At 40.2% G+C, this 26294-nt stretch overlaps 1 protein-coding gene across 7 annotated transcripts in view; it reads right to left on the reverse strand.

Annotated features, from left to right (window-relative positions):
• FAM168A (family with sequence similarity 168 member A) overlaps nucleotides 1-26294 on the reverse strand; it is a 190241-nt gene that overhangs the window by 70242 nt on the left and 93705 nt on the right. For all 7 annotated transcript variants that reach the window (XM_087433431.1, XM_087433432.1, XM_014790298.2 and 4 more), the window contains one exon: nucleotides 7987-8074. In XM_087433431.1, the coding sequence (XP_087289557.1) occupies nucleotides 7987-8056 (70 nt within the window). In that variant the 5' untranslated portion in view covers nucleotides 8057-8074. The remainder of the gene's footprint in view (nucleotides 1-7986; nucleotides 8075-26294) is intronic.

Raw genomic sequence — 26294 nt, forward strand, 5'->3', positions numbered from 1 at the left:
AAGGTAAGATAATAAGCTCAGTTTTAGACATGAGGAGTCTGAGCAAAGTATGAGATATTCATGGAGAAGATGTTCAGAAGACAGCTGGATAAACTGGTCTGAAGGCGGGAAGAAAGGTTTGCCACAGAGCTAGAGTTTATGAATCATCAGCCCACAGATAGTAGCTGAAACTTACGGAAGAAGAGAACCTGGGCCCTTGGGCAAAACCAACTTTTAATGGGTGAGTGGTGGAAGAAAAGCCTGAAAGGAGACTGGATTTCAGCAACAGCCAGAGAGGAAGAAAGGAAGAACAAATGGAAAAATAAACAGAAAAATTATGGTGGAATCAATGAAAAGCAAGGAAAGAGAAAACGTCAAGAAGGGAGGAGTCAGGAATGTCAAATGATACAGAGGTGTTAAATTAGAAAGAGGACTGACCCAGGGTCCACTGGATTTAACAGCAAGGAGATTACTAGTAATTGTAGTGAGAAGAGTTAATAAGAATTCTCCTTAGAGGCTCTTCTTCAACCATAGTTGAGAAAGTAATTATGTGACCTGAGAAGTCTTTTCTGTGCAGAGATCACTTAGAGTTATCAGAAGAGGGTTTTGCAGAGCGGTTTCAGAAATCAGAATCCATTTTCCAGGCTCATCTAAGATCCTAATCACTGTGGTGACCAAGATACAGCCAGGTATGCTAGAGCAGTAAAAGCACTTGCTTTGTAATGCCAAAAGCCTGGAGGTTGGGCTCTGCTGTACAGTGTGACCTTGGGAAGGCTGATCCCCAGTCATTTCAACTGGAAAATAAGGACTATCTTCTCAGACGTGTTATAAGAAACAAATACGAAGGGAAAAAAACCATAAAAGTTACTTGCAAAGAACAAACCACAAATGTCAGTTTGTCTTAAAACCTCCACAGGTGATCTTTACAAAGGAGGATGAAGGGCACAGGGCTTGAGTCACTGTGGAGGAAGATTTTCTTTTTTAATCTTACTGATATATCAGACTATTTATTGTAGCTGCAGGCTGTCAGGTTAATTATCAAGGTCCTCTAGCTGATAAATTGCTGTATCAAATATAAATCTGTTTCTTAAATTGACAATATTTAAGCAAAAGAAGAATTCTAGGGGGAAAAAAGGGTGAAAAATGATAGTGAAGTCTTTGAACAGATCAATTTCCTAGGACACCTTGAGTGTCCTGTCTTTTATTTGGGTATTTGAACATATGTTTGCTGTAAGCTAAAACCAGGAAATTCACTGAGGGCCCAGCACAGGAGCGGTAGAGTGCATGAGCTAGTATGGGCCAGCAGAGGATTGGGGTGTGGCCAGGACAGGAGGTAGACAAGGAAGGATGAAACCTTGGTTGCTATTTTGTAGTAGAGAGACAATGAATACACAGACCCTGAATGGGGAGATCCAGGTTCCAGATCCAGCTCCAAAACTTTCTGGAAAACACTTCCCCCTTTTCTCACCTATAAAATGATGGGTTAGTTTAAGGGGTCCACGTGTTCTCACATTTCAGAATTCTTTTCTAATTGGAAACTTTACCACAAGTCAATGGCTGGCCCCATTACATTTACTACTCTCAGCTGTCTTGTGAAGAAGACATTCCTAATCCTTTTTCATATATATACGCAGATGATATACTGAGGCCCAGAAAGCTTAGTAACTTATCTGATGTCACATAGTTTTTAAGTGGCAGAATCAAGTCTATAATCTAAGTCACTAACTCTATATTCCATACTCTTTTCCCTACAGAGGTATACTCACTGCTGTGCATTATAACAACCATTAACTGAGCATCAACTATGAGCCAGGCATGGTACTAGAAGCTTTATAAACATTTTCATGGACCCGTGAACCAACTATGTGTAAAGATCATTACCCCATTTTACAGTTGAGAACACTAAGATTCAGAAAGGTTATATTAACTCACCCAAGGTCCCAGAGCTAATTAGTGGCAGAGCCTAGGTTTAAGCCTGAATCTGACAGTCTCTAAAATGTGTCCTCTTTTCAGACATATACCAGACCTTTGGGCGATGCCTGGACACTGACACCATCAGAACATTGTAAGAAGAGAAAAGGAAAGAAAAGAACAGAGAATGGTTAGGTCTTGACTACATTCCAAACTTCTAGCAGAGAAACATTTATGAGGCCTTTTGGAAAAAGAAATGCCCCAGTCTGTAAAGAGCCCATTGTCATAGTGAATCTAGGGGAAGGGTATTCAAGTATTCACCATACTTAGTATTTTTATTAGTCAGCTCAGGCTGCCATAACAAAATAGCATAGACTAGGCAGCTCAAACAGAAATTTATTTTTCATAGCTCTGGAGACTGGAAGTATGAGATCAGGGTGCCAGCCAGGCTGGGTTCTAGTGAGGGCTCTCTTCCTGGCTTGCTGACAGCAGCCTTCTTGCTATGTCCTCACATGGCAGAAAGAGGGCTCTGGTGTCTCTTACTCTTCTTAGAAGGGCACTAATCCCATCATGCGGGCCCCACTCTCGTGGCCACATATAAACCTAATTACCTCCCAAAGGTCCCATCTCCAAATACCATCACATTGAGGGCATTAGAGCTTCAACATATGAACTGGGGGGGGACACAAACATTCAGTCTATAACACTATCTATGCTTTAAATATTTTAAAGCATATGAACACATAATATTCTCTAAGTTCACTTTTCCAAGATGTACAAGGAGCTAGTAATAACCACTTCATAGGACTGTTGCAAGTATAAAAATAAATATTGTCTATAAAACACTGAGCTCACCTTTTGGCACATACTAAGTGCTCAGTACAGGAGCTTTAAAAAGGAAAGAGGGGCCAGCCCGGTGGCGCAAGCGGTTAAGTGCACGCGCTCCGCTGCGGCGGCTCGAGGTTCGCCGGTTCGGATCCCGGGCGCGCACCGATGCACCGCTTGGCAAGCCATGCTGTGGCGGCGTCCCATATAAAGTGCAGGAAGAGGGGCATGGATGTTAGCGCAGGGCCAGTCTTCCTCCGCAAAAAAAGAGGAGGATTGGCAGATGTTAGCTCAGGGCTGACCTCCTCACCAACACCAAAAAAAAAGGAGAGAGATAGAACACTGTCAATTGGCTAGACACTGGAATACACTGTATTGCAGTAATATTGCGATTTACAATGAGAAATATATATTTGGTCTTCATCCCCTTTCCTGGCAGGGAGCTCCTAAAACCCTTGGAATTTCGTAAGTGATAAGAGCAATAAAGGTATGTCGATATTCATAACAAACCCCTTTCATCCACACCTGAGTTTATGTTAATGAGGTGACTTTTGGGAAGCACCTAAGGATGAGGGCTGGTTGCCATGGGAACCAACCATGTGACTGGAGAGTTGAAACTTTCAGTCTCACCTGCCTGACCTCCAGGAAGGGGAAAGGGGTTGGAGGTTGAATCAATCACCAATGACCAATATTTAATCAATCATGCCTATGTAATGAATTCTCCATAAAAACCAAAAAGGATGGGGTTTGGAGAACTTCCAGGTTGGTGAACATATGGAGGTGCTGGAAGAGTGGTGTGCCTGGAGAGGGCATGGAAGCTCTGCACCCTTTCCACATACCTTGCCCTGCATCTCTTCTACCTGACTGTGCCTGAGTTATATGCTTTTGTATAAACTGTAATCTAGTGAGTAAACTGGTTTCCTGAGATCTGTGAGCCGCCCTAGCAAACTAATTGAACCCAAGGAGGGGGTTGTAAACCTCTGATTTATAAGCCAGTCAGTCAAAAGCACAGGTAACAACCTGGACTTGCGATTTGCATCTGAAATGGGGACAATCTTATGGGACTGAGCCCTTAACCAGTGGAATCTGACACTATCACCAGATGGACAGTGTCAGAATTGAGTTGAACTGTAGGACACCCAATTGGTGTCGGAGAATTGCTTGGCATGGGGAAAAGGACCCAAACACCAGGATTGGTGCCAGAATCATAACTGCAAATCTGTATTTTATTTCCCTCTTAGACTTCAGAGAGAATTTCAAATCAGGAGTTTTTCTGACCTCTCTCTTCCCTGTGGCTACCACTCCGTTATCTCTGATGCAGATGATACCACAATAGACTTGATCCTCCACGTTTGCTTCTTCTGCACCCCTAGCCTACCCCAAACTGCTGGCCAGGGGCAGGCTTCTAGCTTCTCAAAGGCAAGGGTACCTAGTCCTAGAAACTAAAAAGACCACCCTTTCCCCTAGCTTATCACCGGGAGCAGTGAAAGGAGTACATATTTTAAGACACATCAGCTTGCTAAAGTCATAAAGACCTGAGTTCAAATCTTTCCTCATCCTTTAGAAGCTATATACACTGGCCAAGTCATATGACCTGAATTAAATTACCACAGTTTCTTTAACTGTAAAAGAAGAGTACTATGGGATTTATGATTAATAAGATTATAAGTAATATATATAAAGTATCTAGCATGTGCTTGCCAAATGGTAATTAATACTCTTTAACATAACCATTATTGTTACTAACAATAATAATAAATGTTTACTCTGTTGCATTGTATTTGGCATTTGTTTACAAATTATCTCACTTGGATCTTTTATTTGTAGCAATGTGGAGAAACAATAACCTGAAAATCTGCCTACTGCAGAACACCTAGAAAAGCTGGATACAATACAACACACATTTTATGTTATATAACAAACATAGGCAGAGTTGAGATTTAAGGAAAGAAAAAGAAATCTCCAGGGGTCAAAAAATAAAGAGGAAACTAAAAATCAGGAACTGTTGTGAGCTGATGTTGGACTGCTCTGTGAAGGTTTTTCGGTTTGGGCAATCAAACGGCTTGCTTTTTAGTGGGGGGCGGCGGAGGGAGATGAAGCTTTGGGCCCTGGAAAGGCCATGCGCTGGAACTCAAATTCCCCTGCATAAAGCTGGGGCCTTAGAGGAGTCAAACTGTCAGTTAAAAAAAATTGACTCAAAGTAGAGAGAGACAACAGGAAGCTTAGGTTAAAAAAGAAAGTTCCCCCAAGAATTTGAAACCTTGGGCTGAATTTATTCTGCTTGTGTGGAATTTATACTACCTGTGTGGTCCTAGAATCTCCAGTACAGAAATTAACTTAAAACATAGTTCCAAGCTGATAATATTCCTTGGTGATTAGTAGAAACAAAGACAATCCTCCCTCCCACCTTCCCTCTGGAGGAGTACTAATTATCTCGTTTGATTCTCACAACTGTCCTATGAAATAGATAATATTATCCCAGTTTATAAAAGAAATTTAAATTTAGGGAGGTTAAGCAATTTGTTCAAAGTCACCCAGCTATTATCTGACAGAACAGCGTTTTGAACCTGGTTGCTGTTCATTCAATCAAAACACATTTACCAAGTTCTACCATGCGCCAAGCAGAGACAAGGTCTGTTCCCTTTCCAAACACCGCCTAATCTTCTTTGTGCAAATTGACAGACAAATGCAACTGTTTTCTTCTTTCTCAAGTTTAGCAACTCAGTAAGAATAAAGGCAACAAGGTTCACAGGAAACCGGCAGGATTGCCCTGGGCTCTGTCTGCCAAAGGAGCTCAGTCCCCTCTGGCAAAGGAACTTAGGTTCCTGGAACACTCTGAACCGGAAAGGGAAAAAGCAACAGGCTCCCTGAGCTAGTAGGGCATAGGACACTGGCCAATGGGTCCTGGTTACTGGAATTAATTTTATTAGAATAAATATACAAGAGAAGTTCAAACAGAAAATATTTACTCTTTTTTTTTTTTTTAAAAATTTTATTTATTTATTTTCCCCCCAAAGCCCCAGTGAATAGTTGTATGTCACAGCTGCACATCCTTCTAGTTACTGTATGTGAGACACGGCCTCAGCATGGCCGGAGAGGCGGTGTGTTGGTGCACGCCCGGGATCCGAACCCGGGCCGCCAGGAGCAGAGCGCAAGCACTTAACCGCTAAGCCACGGGGCCGGCCCTGAAAATATTTACTCTTAAGGTTAAATAACAAGGAGCTGTTGTGATAAACACAAACATATGAAATTCAAAGTTAGTGATGACAGCTATGGTTATATCAGGCTCAACCTCCAATATATTTCTGAATGTTTTTTGGTTTGCACAGCATTGAGAAAATCCTGATTTACAAATATAAGTAGCTGCAAATGTTAGCAGTTTTTTTTAATTAACATGCACTCTTAGAAGCTTAAGTTAACACACCGATCATCTTATGTGTATACGTGCTTTATAAAAATAGTTCTAAATATTTTTTAAAAATCAAACCAAATATTTGAGGAATCTCTGAAGCACTTCCCTACTGTTCTTACAGAACAAAGTTTGGAATAACTAGACAAAGAGTTCTCTGAGATCCTCCATTCTCTGTCTAGGAAGCTATACTACAGCATACACAGTAAAGTGCAGTTACAAGGAATAACCGGTATATTCTACCCACTGCCAATGGCTCTCTTCTGGGGCAAAACTCTCCACCCCCCACCTCCAATCTTGCCACCAAGACAATCTGAATCTACTTTTTGAGCTTCATTTCCCACTTTACCCCTTTTCCACTCTTTATTCCAGCTACTCTCAAGTACTAACAGACACTGACCACACCTTTTCACCTCCATGTGTTTGTCATAGTGTTACCTTTGCCTTGGATTTATATTCATTATATTTTTGATATGCTAAGCACCATGTTAGACAATTTACATACATTTTCTCACTTTCATTACCTACCCATCTTTAATTATTTGTAAATAATAAAAACCATTATTAAGCACTTAGTTTGTCCCAAATATTATATGCTGAGACATTACATGCTATAATACATGATATTATAGTATATGCTGAGTGCCTGAGTGCTCATTTAATCCTTACAGCAGCCCTATGAAATAGGGTAATACTATTGCCCTCATTTTATACATGAGAACACTGAGGCTCTGGAAGGTTAAAAAACTTGCCTAAGGCCAAGTAAGGGAGAGAATGCTTCCTAGAAAAGTGCTGTCTGAGCTCAGAGCTGAGTTCTGAAAGAATAAGGTGGGGGGCCGGCCCCATGGCATAGTATTTAAGTTTGGTGTGCTCTGCTTCTGTGGCCCGGGTTTGTGGGTTCGGATCCCAGGAGCAGACCTACACCACTCGTTGGTCATGCTGTGGTGGTGACCCACATACAAAATAGAGGAAGACTGGCACAGATGTTAGCTCAGGGCTAATCTTCCTCAAGGAGAAAAAGAAGAAGATTGGCAAGAGATGTTAGCTCAGGGTGAATCTTCCTAAGCAAAAAAAAAGAGAGGGGGCCAGCCCGGTGGCATAGTGATTAAGCTTGTGCGCTCTGCTTCGGCTGCCCAGAGTTTGCAGGTTTGAATCTTGCGTGTGGACCTACACACTGCTCATCCGGCCATGCTGTGGCGGTGTGCTACATACAAAATAGAGGGAGAATGGCACAGATGTTAGGTCAGTGACAATCTTTCTCAAGTAAAAAGAGGAAGATTGGCAACAGATATTAGCTCAGGGCCAATCTTCCTCACCAAAAAAAATAAAATAAAATAACGTGAAGGTGTAAGAGGACACCTTCCAGACGGGACACATTCCAGACAGAGGGACAACATACACAAAGGTAAAGAAGTTGGAAACACCTTGGTTTGCAGTTCAGGAAAAAAAGTTAGCAAACCTGGGTTCAAATATCTATTTTTGTTTTGTTTTGTGGCCTCCTACTGTGACTATGGTTTTCTCGTCTGTGAAATGGTGATAATAAACTGCATGGTGTGGACTTGCTTTAAGATTAATTGAAATATGGTATGTGCAAGTGCCCAGCACAGAGCCAGACGTACGGTAGGTACTCAATAAATAGATGTTTCCTTCCTTTCGTCCCCCTAGTTGATAATTCAATAATTCCCAGTCTCAAGAATATCATTTCCATCCCCACTGGACCCCAGACATGTCTCCCTTCTCCAAGTTCCCAAGCTTCACCAGGGCTTTTGGAGGTGTAGTATGCCAAAAGTCATCCTGCAAGTTATTTGGTAATGTCCTTAACCACCATTTCTCAAAATGAGAGCCATTCTCACACCACTCACCTGTATAGGCCATGTTTTTAGGGTTGCCATAAGGAGCCCCAGGCTGCACGGGGCTGTAAACAGGGTTCATTGTGGAAGACTGAGGATCCTACAGAGAAACAAAGAAAACAGCATTGATTATTGATTGCTCATTCTCCCTGACATCAGCTTCTCCTCTATAATCTTCAGTTTCTGTTCAGAGAGAAGCAACAAGAAGCAATGGTATAGTAGAAAGAGGACTAAACAAAAAGCCGTTTGTTCGTACTTGGCCCTATGCTAGACACTTTTCCCATTATACTGATGCAGATACTGAGAAGCAGAGAGGTGATACCTAATGTCAACCCAAGCCTTTTGGCTCTTAGTTCAGTACTAGTCCCACTATCCCACAGACGACTCTTCCATTAGCGTACTGTGTGACATTGGCCAAGTCACTTCCCCTCTCTGGACTTTAATGTCCTGATGTAAAATCAATTAGCTTAGGCTCTCTGAGGTCCTTTCTAATTCTAATGATGCTAGTCCACGAGCTGGGAAAGGATGCACTTCTACTGTTCACTAGGGGAGCCTGAGTGCCTGGCAATGAGCACACAGACTGCTGGAAGGGAGAGCAGCAAGTGTCTCATTGACTCCTTGTGCCTGCAGAGGACAAGACCAGTTACTAGCAGCTTTGGAAAAAATGGGAACTTATTGCCACTGATCATTTTAATGCAAACAAGGAAACACAGCCAAGATCTCTTCCAAAATTTATTCAAGGGAAAGAAAGAAACTTGGAAATTTGTGTGCAATAAGTATCACCTGCACAAGTGCTCTGTTAATTATCTTAATGAAGCACATTCTCCATTCTGATTAATGGAAAATCTGTCATTAAGCTCTATTAGCCAGCCAATTTGTCCCACCTTGTTTAGGGAACCATCTCTGACACATGGGCTGACACATGTTTGAAAACGTGTCTCCAAATATATTATTTACACTTCATAAAAATCAAACAATTCCTTCCTAACTAGGCTCACATGATAGATGGGCAATTTTTTAGGTCATTAACTTCTTCCTGTAGCACCTCAAGATAGGAAACAAGCCAAATGATGAAGACAAGCAGTCAACAGCTGGTTTGATGACAACTGCTCTGTGATTAACTAGTCTGTCCAGGGTTCTGGAATGAGTGGTGGAAAAAAGATGAGTTCCCAAGGAGAGGAAGCTGAGATGGTCAAATAGGCAAAAATGAAAACATCACTGGTCAATTTCAGAGGCTAGACCTTCCTGAAATGTATCCAGCGTGCAGCCCTGGCAAAGCACCCCAAGGCAACAGGCTAGATTAAACTACCACCAGTCGACAAACTGAAACTAGAAGAACTTAAGGATGAAAGTTACAGAAGATATATATTTCAGCACAACTTAAGGAAAAAATATTCTTGCAGCCAGAGTTATCCAAGAATACAGCCAAGTAACACTCTTTCTGTAAATACAGTCATATGTCACTTAATGATGGGGACACGTTCTGAGAAATGTGTTGCTGGGGATTTCGTCATCGTGTGAACCTCATAGAGTGTACTTACACAAGAGTACCTCGACAGACCTAGATGGTACACACCTAGGCTATATGGTACTAATCTTATGAGACCATTGTCGTATATGTGGTCCATCACTGCCCGAAACATCATTAAACAGCACATGACTATAGTATAAGCACTCTCCTGACGGAGTACTGAGAGAATTAAGAGAGATCACAGATGTTAAAATACACTGCAAACTGTAAAGTGGCATCCAGATGTAAATGATGATGGTGATGATGTGACAACAACAACAATACAGAAGACTAGTTGTACACTTTCCCTGCTTGGATCTCTCTTCTACCCAAGCAGTTCTCTGCGAAATAAGCTGGGGGGAGGAAGACTGTTAAAGTGCTAAGCAGTACAACTGGCCCTGTAAACACCTGAGCACTCCTACAGTGAAGGTACTTGTATTGCTGATTGGACAAAGTATGAAATTACTTTTCATAACCAAAGAAACTCATCAGCTTTGAAACTGGTCTCCTGCTGCTCCAAAATGAAGGCCACAGGCTCAGAAGGAGATCATGCCTGGGCAGCACTCAATAACAGCATCAATTCCAATTCCAACTAATGACTGATAGAAATGCGAGCTGCCAGGGGTTCAAAATTTGGAATAAGAATATGAGCCACTTCTGGGGAACTGCTCACAGGCAGACAGGGTTCCTGGCTTTCAAGGGAAGGCTGGCCTTTTACAACAGAACCCATACAGTTAATAGTTTCAGGGACAGGCTGAAAATGAGTAGCAAGATCACAAGCTCTATGATCAGGCAGATTTAGGTTCACATCTGGGAACTGCCACACATCAAATGTGGGGCCACAGGCAAGTCCCTTAACCTCTCTGAGCCTCAGTCTCCTCTAGCCTCAAAAAGAAAAGAATAGGGGGCCGACCCAGTGGTGCAAGCGGTTAAGTGCGCGCGCTCCGCTGCGGTGGCCCAGGGTTCACCGGTTCAGATCCCAGGCACGCACCGACGCACCGCTTGTCAAGCCATGCTGTGGCGGTGTCCCATATAAAGCAGAGGAAGTTGGGCACGGATGTTACCCAGGGCCAGTCTTCCTCAGCAAAAAAGAGGAAGATTGGCATTGGATGTTAGCTCAGGGCTGGTCCTCCTCACAAAAAAGAAAAAAAATTTAAAAAAAGAAAAGAATAGCGTATACTTTATAGAGTTGATGTAAGGTGTTTTTTTTAGACAGGTTTATTGAGGTTAATTTACATATAGTAAAATTTACCCCTTTTAGGCAAACCTATGAATCCTGAAAAATGTATACAGTTGTACAAGCACCACAATTAAGATATAAAGTATTTTCATCACCCCAAAAAGTTCTCTCATCTTTGCAGTCAATACCTTCCCCCAACTCCTAGCCCATGGCAACCACTGATCTGATTTTTATTGTTGTTTATTTATATACATACATATCAGCTTTCATTTTTTACAGATTAAAAAATTTTTTTAGAGAAAAAAAATTTTTACAGATTAAAAAAAAATGAGGCTGAGAAAAGGAAGATGAACAGTCCAAGGTCACAAAGCAAGTAAGGGACAGGGTCAACACTAGCACCTCAAATGGATCAAATGGATCAAAGACCTAAATGAAAGAGCTAAAAATATAAAACTCTTAGAAGAAGGAAGAAAATACAGGCATTAACCTCTGTGACCTTGGATTTGGCAGTCTTAGATATGATACCAATAGTACAACACAACCAAAGGAAAAAAAAAAGATAAACTGGATCCATCAAAACTAAAAACTTTGTGCTTTAAAGGATACCGTCAAGAAAGAGAAAAGACAACCCACAGAATGGGAGAAAATTTTTGCAGATCATATATATGATAAGGGATTTGTATTTAAAATATAGAAAGAACTCTTAGCTCAATAATTACAAGGCCAATAACCCAATTAAAAAATGGGCGAGGGCCAGCCCCTGTGGTCTAGTGGTTAAGTTCAGCGCACTCTGCTTCAGTGGCCCAGGTTCGGTTCCCTGGGTGCGGACCTACACCACTCATCTGTCAGTGGCCGTGCTGTGGTGGCGGCTTGCATACAAAAAAAAAGAGTAAGATTGGCAGCAGATGTTAGCGATCTGAACACATAGTTCTTCAAAGAAGTTACATAAAAGAGCACATAAAAAGATGCGAATCAAAACCACAATGAGATACCACTTCACATACACTAGGATAGTGTATATGAATCAAAAAGACAGATAATAAATACAAAGGGTTGGCAAGGATGTGGAGAAATTGGAACCCTTATACATAGGAATGTAAAATGATACAGCTACTTTGGAAAAAAGTCTGACAGTTCCTCAGATAGTTAAACATAAAGTTACCATATGATCCAGCAATGCCACTCCTAGGTATACACCAAAGAGAAATGAAAATGTTTGTCCACACAAATGTTCACAGCAGCATTTTTCATAATAGTCAAAAGGTGGAAACAACCCAATTTATGTTCAACTGATGAATAGATAAATAAAATGTGGTACATCCACACAATGGAATATTTGGTAATAAAAAGGAATGAAGTATTGATACATGCTATGACACGGATGAACCTTGAAAACATCATGCTAAGCAAAATAAGCCAGAAGCAAAAGACCACATATTGTATGATTCCATTTATATGAAATACACAGAATAGGCAAATCTATACAGACAGAAAGTAGACGAGTGGTTGCCTAGTGTTGGGTGGTGGGTGGATGAGAGGATTGGAGGGGTGATAGCTAAGAGGTAAGGTTTTTTTGGGGGGAGGGTAAAGAAAATGTTCTAAAATTGATTGTGGTGATGAATAACTCAGTGAATATACTAAAAACCATTGAATTGCACATTTTAAATCGGTGAATTGTAGGGTATATGAATTATATAAACCCGTTTTTTATAAAAAAAGGAATGAAGTACTGATGCCTGCTACAACGTAGATGAACCTTGAAAACATTATATTAAGTGAAAGAAGCCAGTCACAGAAGCCCACATATTATGTGATTCCATTTATCTGAAATGTCCAGAATAGGCAAATCTATAGAGACAGAAAGTAGATTACTGGTTGTCTAGATTAGTTCATGATATGTGAAACATAACTTCCAAATCCATACCTTTCTCAAAATAATTATTACAACACTACACTCACCCAACATCCACACCCACACATACCTACTTCCTGAACATTTCTTCCTGATAACTCATTCAAACTCACCATGTCCAAAAGTAAACTCACCATCTTTCTCCAAGCCTGTTCTGCCATCCTGTATTGCCTGTCTCAGACTTACTGACAATCCAACCGCCTAGCACCTAAGCCAAAAACCTAGAAGTCATCCTAAATTCCTCCCACTCTTTCACACCCAATCAATCACCAAGTTCTGACAACCCCACCTTTCTACTGCTACTGCCCTCTAGTTCAAGCTTCACTTCTTGTCTGAACTATTAGAACAGTCCTAAGAGGTCTCTTTTCCCCCATTCTAATCCACTCTAATTCATCCTTGATATTCTTTCTTAAAACACAGGTTGGATAAGGGCGTTACTCTCCTCAAAAGCCTTGGGAATAAAATCCAAACTCCTTCATATGGTATACAAGGCCCTCTATGCTCTATCTGGGATGGGGCTCAGGAATCTATGTACTTATGTTCCCAAGGAGATTTTGATGCCCAAAAGGTTTGAGGATGTTACCTGAGACTTTCTTTCCCAAATGCCATTTGTCTCACATAAGCTTGATGGAGGAACTGAGATACAGCAGTGAACAAAAACAATAAAAACTCTTTACATTCTATTTGGGAGAGGGAAAAAGAGACAAAAATTTTTTTAAAGTAAAGTATATATTGTATATCAGATGGCAATAAATGTTACCAGAAAATCCACTGAGGGTGGATAGAGAGTGCCAAGGGGTGGGGGTGGAATTTCAAATAAGATGTTTAGAGAAAGTGACATTTAAGCAAAGACTTGAATAAATTGAAGGGGCAAGCCATGCAGGTCTCTGAGAGGAAGCTATCCAAGTGAGGAAACAGCAAATGCAAATGCCCTGAAGCAGAAGCATGTTTGAGAAATAGCACGGAGGCCAGTTTAGTTGGAGTGCAGAGAATGAAAGAGAAAAGAGCAGGCAGTGAGAGGAGACAGGTAATGAGGGCCAAATCATGCAGGGCTTTGTAGGCCACTATAAGGACTTTGTTTTTTGTTCTAAATGATATAGGAAGCCACTAGAGTGTTTTGAGGAGAAGAGTGACATGATTTGACTTCATTTCAAGAAGAATACTTTGACTGTTGAACTGAGATCAGATGGCAGGAAGGCAAGAGGAGAAGCAGATCAGTTAGGACACTATTGAAATAATCCAGATGAAAGATAATGGTGGCTTGAAATAGGGTAGTAGCAGTGGTGGTGGTGGTGGTGGGCAGTAGTCATATTTTGGATATATTCTGAAGATCAAGTTGACAGGAATTACTAATGGACTGAATACAGAGTATGAGAGGAAGAAAAACGTTAAGGATGAGTCCAAAGCTAACTTGAGAAACTGGAATAATAAAAATGCCATTTATTGGGATGAGAACTATGAATGGGGCATGTTTTGGAGTGAAGAACAGAAATTTGGATTTGGACTTAAATATGAGATGCCTAAGAACTCTGCTTACACTAAACCTTGATACTCAATGAGCATTCTGTAAGGGTTAACCATTATTACTATTATAAATATTACCTCTACTAGCAGCTACTATTTTTTGAACATCTACCATGTGACAGGTACTGTGTTAGGGACTTACCTTATTAAGTCCCTATAGGTCTAACAAAGTCACAGTGATCTTGCAAAATAGGTATGATTTTCACTATATTATCGGTAAATAAACTTAAGTCCAGAGAAATGAAGCGACCTGCCTGAAAGCTCATAACTAAGAATTGAGAAAAGTCAGTTACATACCCAGGTCTGTCTGATTCCAATGTCCAAGCTACTTCCACTGTGCTAAATGAGGTTCCTAGTCTCCCTACTCTCCTAACCCTGCACTGGATTCTCCTCTGGAACAGCAGGCCCTCAACCCCCCTTTAACTCAGGGACCCTTATGCTCTGCTTGGACCCTGATAGATCGCACCACAAAGGGAGTTCTTATTTACCTGCTGGGTGCCTGCTGGGCACACATGGGCAGTTACAAGACAATAAAAGCACTGACTGCCTGACTTCTATTCCTGCCAGCTGCCTAGAATCTTAGTTGCCATATGCTATCCATCCAACCTGATTTCACTTCTTCAGTAAGACAAACAGGACAAGTGCCCACTATGTCAGTCCTGCCTAGCTATCTCTCCAGAGCCAAGTATAGCGTTGGCCCTGCTCCCTGGGGCTGAACCAGAGTAAGTCTACATTACTTGTGCCAGCAAACACAACTCCACAATAGCTTCTCCTCTTATTCAGAATAAAATCCAAAGTCCTTATAGAAGTCTACAATGCATTATACGATTTGCCCTCACATACTCACCTCTCTGGTTCCAATTCCTAGACTAGCCCCCTGCTTTCTCCACTCCAATCAAAATGACCTCCTTGTTCCCTGAACATACCATGCACGCTTCTGCTTCAGGGTCTTTGCACTTGCCCTTTCCCACACCTAGAATGCCCTTCCCCCAATATCCAAATGGCATACTCCCTCACTTCATTCAGGTGTCTGCTCAAAAATAAAACCTTATCAAAAATGACTTCCTGAATCAATCTATCTAAAATAGCTCCTCCACATGCTGTTATTCTCTGTCCCCTCATCCTGCTTTACTTTTCCTACTGACACCTATCACTACCTGATACATTTTCTTGCCTATTTGTTTATTCTCTCCCCCATTAGAGTAAGTTCCATGAGAACAAGGATTCTGTTTATTTTGTCCTGTATCCCTAGTACCCAAAATATTATCTAGCACATAATGGGCATTAAATACATAGTAGTTGAATGAAAAGTGAACCATCCTTCATGCTTCTCCAGAAGACAACTCTGAAAAAAAGCTTCAAGGTGCTTGACACTTCTTGGCATACCCCAGTCAACTACTTGGCTCACATCTCTTCAGCATTTATTTCAAATGTCGAGAGAAGCCTCCACTGATAACTCATTCTCAGTAAAAGCAGTGGTGAGCCAGTCAGTGGCAAGACGTGTGAGAGGGAAAACAGACAAAGGTGCTAAAGACTTCCCTCCTGGTGGAGTAGGCTTTCATTCCCAGATTGTTCTGCAAGTGACCTGCTGCTGTCCTCAAAAACACCTGGACTATTTCTTTCAAATCAACAGCAAAATCTATCAGTATAAAATGTCAAGGCAAAAAAACAAGACCAGTGATTAAGGATGAATACTTGAAAGTACCATATGCACAACAGGTTGCAGTGTTTATTTATTTATTTATTTTTTTGTGAGGAAGATCAGCCCTGAGCTAACATCCATGTTAATCCTCCTCTTTTTGCTGAGGAAGACTGGCTTTGAGCTAACATCCACTGCCAATCCTCCTCCTTTTTTTCCCCAAAGCCCCAGTAGATAGTTGTATGTCATAGTTGCACATCCTTCTAGTTGCTGTATGTGGGACACGGCCTCAGCATGGCCAGAGAAGCGGTGCGTCGGTGCGCGCCCGGGATCTGCACCCGGGCCACCAGTAGCGGAGCACGTGCACTTAACCGCTAAGCCACGGAGCCGGCCCTGCAGTGTTTAAAATTAGTGTTGTAGTTTGCAAACTACTTTCAAATTTTCAACCATTTACAAAGTGCTTATAGTTTACAATGAGATTTTAACCACTATTTCACTTGATCCTTTGAAGTAAGCAATGCAGGATTATTAATTTCATTTGACAGATAAAGAAATTAAAGCTCAAAGGTTTAATGCATATTGAGATGGATATTATAGGGAAAAGAGAAAGACAGTATCTGCCCAAAGGAGGTTATGGTCTAGCTGGGGGGATTTTACAAATTGAAAATGAAAGTGCCAAAAATAATACAAGGAGGCAGAACTTCTAGCAACGCCTCCCTTTCCCCAAAAAGCAATAATAAAACTGGATAAAACTGTCAAAAACAACCATTTCAAGCCTCTGAAAATTAACCAAAGGCATACATCAAATTGGGAAATGTTTATTCAAGAAAAATTACTGAACCATATTAAGAACAGTGAGAATCTGTGGTATTTTAGCCTGTGGCTGTCCCTATCCCCCAATCCCCAGCTCCCTGGGGGTAATTCCAATAGGGCAGGCCAGGCCAGACCAAGAAGACGACTGCTGCCAGAATGGGCTGATTTAATTTGAGGCTGAGCATAGAAAATCCCATGCCCAGAGTCACTGTCAAAAACAATAGAGAGACAATATGGGGAACAATGGGAAACAATCCAGGAAGGCCACTACCGCAGCTAGCCTAAGGTCATAATACTAGTTAGGGCAGGCAACAGACCTGCAGATAAGCCAGAGATTTAAAAGGGAGTTCTGGGGAACAAATCAGCCATAGTGGGTCTTCATATGACCTGCTATGGGATCCCTGGTGGTCTATAAGGCTTCACACTTGCTAAGGAGAAACTGGAGAGGGTCCTAGCTATCTACTGACCCTATGTGAATATAAGGCCTTAAACACACTGAAAGTAAAGGCTGGAGCAGAACTGTAAAATGCCTGAACTTTGAATGCATTCCCCAAATGACAAACAGATCCATCAGCAAAGGGTGGAAGCTTTCCTGGCCCAAGGGTTAGGCCAATCATTGGCTAACCACTAATCTATGCTGACCCAGGGGTGACTTTTAGGAAGCCAAGTTTAAAAATTAAAACAATATGCAACAAAAAGAATAAAATACCTAGGAATAAACTTAACCAAAGAGGTGAAAGAGCTGTACACCGAAAACTATAAAACATTTCTGAAAGAAATTGAAGAAGACACAAAGAAATGGAAAGATATTCCGTGCTCTTGGATTGGAAGAATTAACATAGTTAAGATGTCCATACTTCCTAAAGCCATCTATAGATTCAATGCAATCCCTATCAAACTTCCAACAACATTTTTCACAGAAATAGAACAAAGAATCCTAAAATTTATATGGAACAGCAGAAGACCCTGAATAGCTAAAGGAATCCTGAGAAAAAAGAACAAAGCTGGAGGTATCACACTCCCTGATTTCAAAATATACTACAAAGCTATAGTAACCAAAACAGCATGGTACTGGCACAAAAACAGACACACAGATCAATGGAATAGAATCGAAAGCCCAGAAATAAACCCACACATCTATGGACAGCTAATCTTTGACAAAGGAGCCAAGAACATAGACTGGGGAAAAGAAAGTCTCTTCAACAAATGGTGTTGGGAAAACTGGATAGCCATATGCAAAAAAATGAAAGTAGACCCTTACCTTACACCATACACAAAAATTAACTCCAAATGTATTAAAGACTTGAATGTAAGACCTGAAACTGTGAAAGTTCTAGAAGAAAACATAGGCAGTACGCTCTTCGACATCGGTCTTAGCAACATCTTTTCAAACACCACATCTGACCGGGCAAGAGAAACAATAGAAAAAATAAACAAATGGGACTACATCAAACTAAAAAGCTTCTGCACAGCAAAGGAAACCATCAACAAAACGAAAAGACAACCTAACAATTGGGAGAATATATATGCAAACCATACATCTGATAAGGGCTTAATCTCCAAAATATATAAAGAACTCATGCATCAAATCAACAAAAAAACTACCAACCCAATTAAAAAATGGGCAAAATACCTGAACAGACATTTCTCCAAAGAAGATATACAGATGGCCAACAGACACATGAAAAGATGTTCAAAATCACTAACTATCAGGGAAATGCAAATCAAAACTACAATGAGATATCACCTCACGCCCGTCAGAATGGCTATAATTAACAAGACAGGAAACAACATGTGTTGGAGAGGATGTGGAGAGAAGGGAACTCTCATACACTGCTGGTGGGAGTGCAAACTGGTGCAGCCACTATGGAAAACAGTATGGAGATTCCTCAAAAACTCAACGACAGAACTACCATATGATCCAGCTATTCCACTGTTGGGTATTTATCCAAAGAACTTGAAAACACCAATTTGTAAAGGTACATGCACCCCTGTGTTCATTGCAGCCTTATTCACAATAGCCAAGACTTGGAAGCAACCTAAGTGCCCATCAAGGGACGAATGGATAAAGAAGCTGTGGTATATATACACAATGGAATACTACTCAGCCATAAGAAACGACAAAATCCAGCCATTTGTGACAACATGGATGGACATTGAGGGTATAATGCAAAGTGAAATAAGTCAGAGGGAGAAGGTCAAATACCGTATGATTTCCTTCATTAAGTAGTAGATAATAACAACAATAAACAAACACATAGGGACAGAGATTGGATTGGTGGTTACCAGAGGGGAAGGGGGGAGGGAGGGGGGTGAAAGGGATAATTCGGTACATGTGTGTGGTGATGGGTTGTAATTAGTATTTTGGTGGTGAACATGATGTAGTCCATGCAGAAATAGAAGTACAATGATGTACACCTGAAATTTTTACAATGTTATAAACCAACGTTACCGCAATAAACAAAAAATTAAAGTAAAAAAAAAAAAAATTAAAACAATAATTTAAAAAATATGAGCAGAATAAACTACTTGCATGTTCAATAAGTAAATAAATAAATAAATACGCATGGTAAAAAAAAAAAAAGAAAAAGACCACAGAAATGAACAGTCATACACTACAAAGGAGACAGACTCTATAGTCTGTGCAAGTCATTAACTAAACAAAAATACCCCAGCAAATGCACCCCCTGCCCTAGGAGGGGAATCTGAATTGAGAGTTGCTGCAATATATTATATAAAACATGTAGTTTTCAACAACAAAAATAATAATAAAATATGCAAAGAAACGGTGAAATGTGGTCCATTTACCAGGAAAAAAAAAAAAGTAGACTATAGATATTATTTCTATGGAAGCCCAGATGTTGGAATCAGCAGATAAATATTTAAAAGCAGCTATTATAAATAATGTTAAAAAGAACTAGGGGCCGGCCCTGTGGCTTAGCGGTTGAGAGCATGCGCTCTGCTGCTGGCGGGCCCGGGTTCGGATCCGGGCTCGCACCGACTCACTGCTTGTCTGGCCATGCTGAGGCGGCGTCCCACATACAGCAACTAGCAGGATGTGCAACTATGACATACAACTATCTACTGGGGCTTTGGGGAGAAAAAAGGGAAAAAAAGGAGGAGCATGGGCAATAGACGTTAGTTAGCTCAGGGCCGGTCTTCCTCAGCAAAAAAAGAGGAGGATTGGCATGGATGTTAGCTCAGGGCTGATATTCCTCGCAAAAAAAAAAAAAAAACTAAAGGAAATCATACTTAAAGAATTAAATGAAAGTATGATAATAATGACTCATCATATGGAGAATATCAATAAACAGAAATTATAAAAATAAAAAGAACTATATGGAAATTGTATTTTGAAATGAAACATTCAAGATGCAACAACAAATCTGAGCTGGCAGAAGAAAGAATCATCAAACTTGAAGACAGATCAATATAGAGTATGCAACCTGAAAAACAAAAAGAAAAAATGAAGAAAAATAAACAGTCAGTGACCTGTGGGAAACTACAGAGCAAATCAACATATAGTAATTGGAGTTCAAGTAAGAGGAAAGGAAAGAAATGGGCAGAAAAAATATTTGAAGACATAATGGCCAAAATATTCCCAAATTTGATTTAAAATAAACAAACAAACATTAAACTACACATCCAAGACAGATAATGAACTCCAAGTTGCCTAAACACAAAAAGACCCACACCTGTACACATCATAGTAAAAACTACTGAAAGCCAAAGAGAGATTTTCAAAAGAGGCAAGAGAAAACAATTTATCAGATAAAGGGAAACAACAATAAGAAAACAGCTCTCTTCTCATCAAAAATAATGGAGGCCAGAGGCAGTGAAATGATATATAAAATGTGCTGAAAGAAAGAAGGGGCGGGCCCTGTGGCGTACTGGTTAAGTTCGTGCGCTCCACTTTGGCGGCCTGGTGTTCGCGGGTTCAGATCCCAGCTGCAGACCTACGCATAGCTCACCAAGCCATGCTGTGGTGGCATCCCATATACAAAGTGGAGGAAGATGGGCATGGATGTTAGCCCAGGGCCAATCTTCCTCACCAAAAAAAAAAGAAAAGAAAAGAAAGAAACGAAAACGTGTCAACCAAGATTTCTAACCCCAGCAAAACTACCACTAAAAATTGACGGCACGGGGCTGGCCCGGTGGCATAAGCAGTTAAGTGTGCGCACTCCGCTGCAGCGGCCTGGAGTTCGGATCCCAGGCACGCACCGAGGCACTGCTTGTCAAGCCATACTGTGGCAGGGTCCCATATAAAGAGGAGGAAAATGGGCATGGATGTTATGTTAGCTCAAGGCTGATCTTCCTCACTAAAAAAAAAAAAATATTGAAGGCAGAAATAAAGACATTCCTATATAAACAATGACTAAGATAACTCATTGTTAGCAATCCACCTTTCAAAAAATACTAAAGAAATATTAAAGCCATCAGGCTGAAAGGAAATGGTACTAAAGAGTAATCCAAATGCACATGAAAAAATAAAGAGCACCAGTAAAGGTGACTAAGTAGGTGAATAAAAAGACAGTATAAATTATTTTTCTCTTAACAGATTTAAAAGATCATTATATAAAACCTAACTTTAAAAGTGTATTGTTGGGCATATACAAGATTTAATATATATTTAAAAAGAGGGGCCGGCCCCATGGCTTAGCGGTTAAGTGCGCGCACTCTGCTGCTGGCGGCCCAGGTTCGGATCCTGGGTGCGCACCGACACACCGCTTCTCCGGCCATGCTGAGGCCGCGTCCCACATATAGCAACTAGAAGGATGTGCAGCTATGACATACAACTATCTACTGGGGCTTTGGGGGAAAAATAAATAAAATTAAAAAAAAAAAAAAAAAAAAAAGAGCCCAAGTAAAGGAGAGGGGCAATGGAGCTACACTGGAACAAAGTTTCTCTATTTTACTAAAATTAAGTTAGTTTGTATCTGACGTAGATTGTATATGAAGTAGATTGTAATAAATACAATGATTTGTAATAAATTAGATACATATTTCATCCTCAAAGCAATCACTAAGAAAATAACTTTTAAAATTTATAAAAAAATCAACAATATCAGCAATAAAAAGGAACAAAACACTGATACATATCACAACATGAATTAATCTCAAAAATATGCTAAGTGAAAGAAGCCAGAGCAAAAGACCACACACTGTATGATTCCATTTATATGAAATGTTCAGAAAAGGCAAATCTGTAGAGGCAGATAGTAAATATCTGGTCACCTGGGACCTGGAGGAGGAATGGGGATTAACAACAGAAGAGAACAAGAGGTCTCTTTGGGGTAATAAAAATGGTCTAAAACTGGATTTTGGTGATAGTTGCCCAACTCTGTAAATTTACTAAAAAGCATTGAATTGTACACTTAAAATGGGTACTTAAAATTTTATTATATATAAATTGTATCTCAATACAATTGAAAAGTACAAATTGGTGATTCGAGAAATAGTTACAGACTTTTTTTTTTTTCTAGGAAGAGTGGCCCTGAGCTAACATCTGTTGCCAATCTTCCTCTTTTTTTTTTCCCTCCCCAAAGCCCGCAGTACATAGTTGTAGATCCTAGTTGTAGGTCCTTCTAGTTCTTCTGTGTGGGACGCTGGCACAGCATGGCTTGATGAGCGGTGAGTAGGTCTGTGCCCAGGATCCGAACCAGCAAATCCCAGGCCGCTGAAGTGGAACGTGCAAACTTAACCGCTGCACCACCAGGCTGGCCCCCAGTTAGAGACTTTTTATTAGCTAAAAGGAATTAAGTCATTTAATTCGACAGCCTCATTTTATACACATGAACTGACACCTCCTGTGCCAGGCCCTGTGCAAAGTGTTACAGATTCAGAGATAACAAGATACAATTTCTGTGCCTGAGGTATTTATATGCGGGAAACAGACAATTAATAGCAATATAGTACTGTCATACTGAGTGCTAGAATTTAAAGAAGGAATAACTAACTAAAGGGCAGGCAGGAAGGGAGAGGGAGGATGCTATGACCGCCACAAGGTGGCAATATGCTCAGTTAAAGGATTCTATTTCTCAACCTTTCTGGTAGTTAGGTGTGGCTATGTGATTAGTTCTGCTCAGTAAGATATAACTGAAATATTGTGTAGGACTTCTGCTTAAAGGGAACAGTGTTAACTAGGAGAGGTGTCTTTCCTTCTCCCCTTACTCGTTCCTGCTATCTAGAATTAGGACATGATGACTGAAGCCGATCAGCCTTCTTTTCCAAGAAATGACCTTGAGAATGGAAGTCTCAAACTAAGGATGGCAGAAGAGCTTGAGTCTTTGATGATTTCATGGAACAACCATTCCAGCGCTGGACTACTTACCTCTGTACTTCTTTTACATGAGAGAATAAAACCATGTATTTTTAAACCACTGTTATTTTAGATTTCTGTTATAAGTAGCTGAACCTAATCCTATTTAATTAGGGGGAGAGATATAGAAGATTTCAAAAGAATGTGTCATTTGATCTGTTTTGAAGGATGACAGGAATTCTACAGAGGGAAAAGGGGAAGGAAAGGCCGTTCGTGAAATTTACACCATGAAAGAGCAAGGTACATTCAGAGAATAGTGAGTAGTTCTGTAAGGGTGGAGCATAGAATCTGAGGGAAAACATGGCAGGTATATTATCATCCTGACCCCATTTCTCAAATGTGTCCACTCAGCTCTTATGAAAGCTCTCAGAAAGCCAGTTTGGGCATGGCTACAGGCCATTTTATGATCCCAAAGCTCTCTGAACTTCTCTGTTATAAATACTCATTGCAGCTATAATTTGCTTGCCGAATTCTTTTCTTCCTGCTACATTTTAAGCACCATGAGGTCAAGGGACCATATCTGTTTTATTCACTACTGAATTTCTAGAAAAGGGCCTGGTATAAAGCAGGGTGCTCAATAAACATTTGTTGATTAAATGAATGAACTAATTAATGGGTAAATAAAAAGAAATCTTTTATTGGAATTCAACAGCTTAATATCACATTAATTTCTTTTTACAAAACAAATTTAAGAAAACTCAGTTTCAGAGGTGCTTTTCTTAATTCTATCAGTATGATATGCAAGGAAGCCCAGTTTTTATAGTAGCTGTCTGCTTCTTTATACTGTCTGCCAAATGTAATCAGACTGCACATTAGATTTCTGCATTTTACAGTCCTATATATATTATTTCATCTCAGAAGACGTTTCAAATTAAAAGATGAAATGGAGAACTCTGATTTCTAGGAATCTTCCAAGAGGATCTCAATATCAAAACGGTTTCCACAATTAACAGAAAGATCCTTTCACGCAAAAGCTCAACAACCACCTCTTGTGCTTGCCTGTAAACGAGATGCTCCTCTCCAAAATGTCACATGCCAACCACCAGAACATTCAGACCATTGAAACAGCTTTAAGAAAATGGCTTTTTGCTAATCAAGAGCACAACAAAATTGTCTCTCAAGCCAAATGCTTGCAAATAATACACAATTTCTTCTCAAGGTTTTTGTTTTTGTTTTTTTAAAGGGCAAACAAATTTCAGAGGAAATCTTCCTTAATATATAATCTAATTATTCATTAATTATTCATTAAACCTCAGAAGTACTTGGGACTTACTATGTGTCATTTCTCTGCCCTTAAAAGACCTCATCTTTTAGTGGGGAAACAGTTGTGTATAATAATGACTATAATAAAGTGCTATATTAAAACAAAGTGCTTGAAACAGAGAGAGGATGTCATTTTGCTTGGCGAAAGGAGCAAGGAAAGCTTTCATAGTGCAGCACTTTCATAGCTTATAAGGATGGTACAAGAGTTAACGATTACCTTTTGCAGATAAACAGAATCAAAGAAGTTAAATGATTTGTTCAAGATCCCACAGATGATTAGTGGAAAGCTAGCAACTAAAACCTAGGTCTTCAGATCCCAAGTCCAGTGTCCTTTCCGTGACATCATGCTGTTTCACAATCCAGATGTGATACCTAAAATGGCTGTAATTTCAAAATAGCATTTTCCTGCCTTCACACTTTACAATCCAGAAGATTTGATCTTCTTTGAGTTCCCCTGAACATGCCATACTCTCTTACCTCTGAGTCTTTACACATGCTGTTCTCTTTGACTGAAATACCACCATTCTCCATCATTCAGGGGTTCTTCCTCATCTTCCCTATCTCTTAGTCTAGATAATTCCTACTCTTCTTTTCAGGGCTCAATTAGATGATACTTTCATTGGGAAGCTTCTGTAGTATTTACCACACTATACTATATTTGTACCTCACTCCCGACTCCTGCCAAGCCCATGAGGGCAGAGATTTGTCTTATCAGAGTTTTATTCCTAACACCTAGTACAAAGTCAGGCACACAGTATATGCTTGAAAAATATTTGCTTAATAAATTGATTGCATACCACAGTTTCACAACCACATAATACAATGACCTTGAATTAACACACACCTCTGAAGCAAAGTTATAATTTGCTGGAAATGGATTGCTGCAGGCAGACTTGCTATAACATCCCAAGCTACATCCCAAGAAATAGTGATCAGGCATTTAGAGAGAGACTATAAATCGGCAATCCTCAGAGCCCCTCTTTAATGGTTATTACAAGAGGCTAGATTTGCAATGCAAATGCAGTCATGTATTGCTTAACATATTCTGAGAAATGTGTGGTTAGGTGATTTCATCGTTGTGTGAACATCATAGAGTGTACTTACACAAACCTAGATGGTAGATAGCCTAGTATATACCTAGGCTCTATGGTACTAATCTTATGGGACCACGATCACATATAAATGTCATTGAGTGGCACATGACTGCATACAAGCCATATCCTTTTCAAAAGTACAACTGTCATCCTACCTATCACATCTAGTTGCAGAGAGCTAGTAGTTGGAAGAGGTCTATGGTCATGACATCCAACAGCTTTATTTATTTTTATTATTTTTTATTTATTTATTTGTTTTTGTTTAGAAGAAAAAACTTGAGGTGCAGAGAAGGGAAAGGACTACCCTAGAAACACACGGCAAGTCAGGGTCATGGACTGGGCCCTGAACAAAACCCAGGTCTCCTGACTCTAGACTGGAGGTTTTTGTCGTATCACCTTGATACTATTCCCTGACTGGACACATGAACAGACAGTTATATGTACAGACAAATTAACAAATTAGCTGTATGAAAATGCAGTCCCAGTAAAGTCCCTCTCCCTCTTTTGCTGGTCATAAGGCTTCCTTGGCATTTTAGATCCATCTGTCATGAGACATGGGATATTAAGGGAATATAAAGAAATGTAGGTATTTGTTGAAGAACCCCCTAAAAATGTTCTACTAGAATATGTCAGTTCTCTGAAGCAAACCCATGAAGCCCACTAGATGGGAAATTCTCAATGCAAGTTTATAGCACACAAAGTTAGCATCTTTCCAGGGGAAGCAATGTGCAAAGTGCTCCCTAGAAACTTCATATAAAGGTTAAGAACATAGGTTTTTAAGTCACAGCAGCTGTGAGGCCTTAGATAGCTTACTTAATTTCAGTTTCCTCTTCTGTATACTGGAAATACTAGCGGTAATTACATCCTAGGATTGTTGGGAGGATTAAATGAGACAATATATGTTTTGCCAGAGCCCATGTAAACACTTAACAAATGGTGGCTTTATCATTATTTCATCTGGGGAAACATCCTTATCATATGCAATTTTCAATGGCCGGGACCTACTATGTCCATAGGAACACCCAAGACTTTGGACTGTCCTCTTCCCAGGTATAAGGCTTTAGAA

The sequence above is a fragment of the Ceratotherium simum genome, chromosome 7 (assembly GCF_057802395.1).
Source record: "Ceratotherium simum simum isolate JZ-2026a chromosome 7, ASM5780239v1, whole genome shotgun sequence".
In the NCBI taxonomy this organism is placed as follows: Eukaryota; Metazoa; Chordata; class Mammalia; order Perissodactyla; family Rhinocerotidae; genus Ceratotherium; species Ceratotherium simum.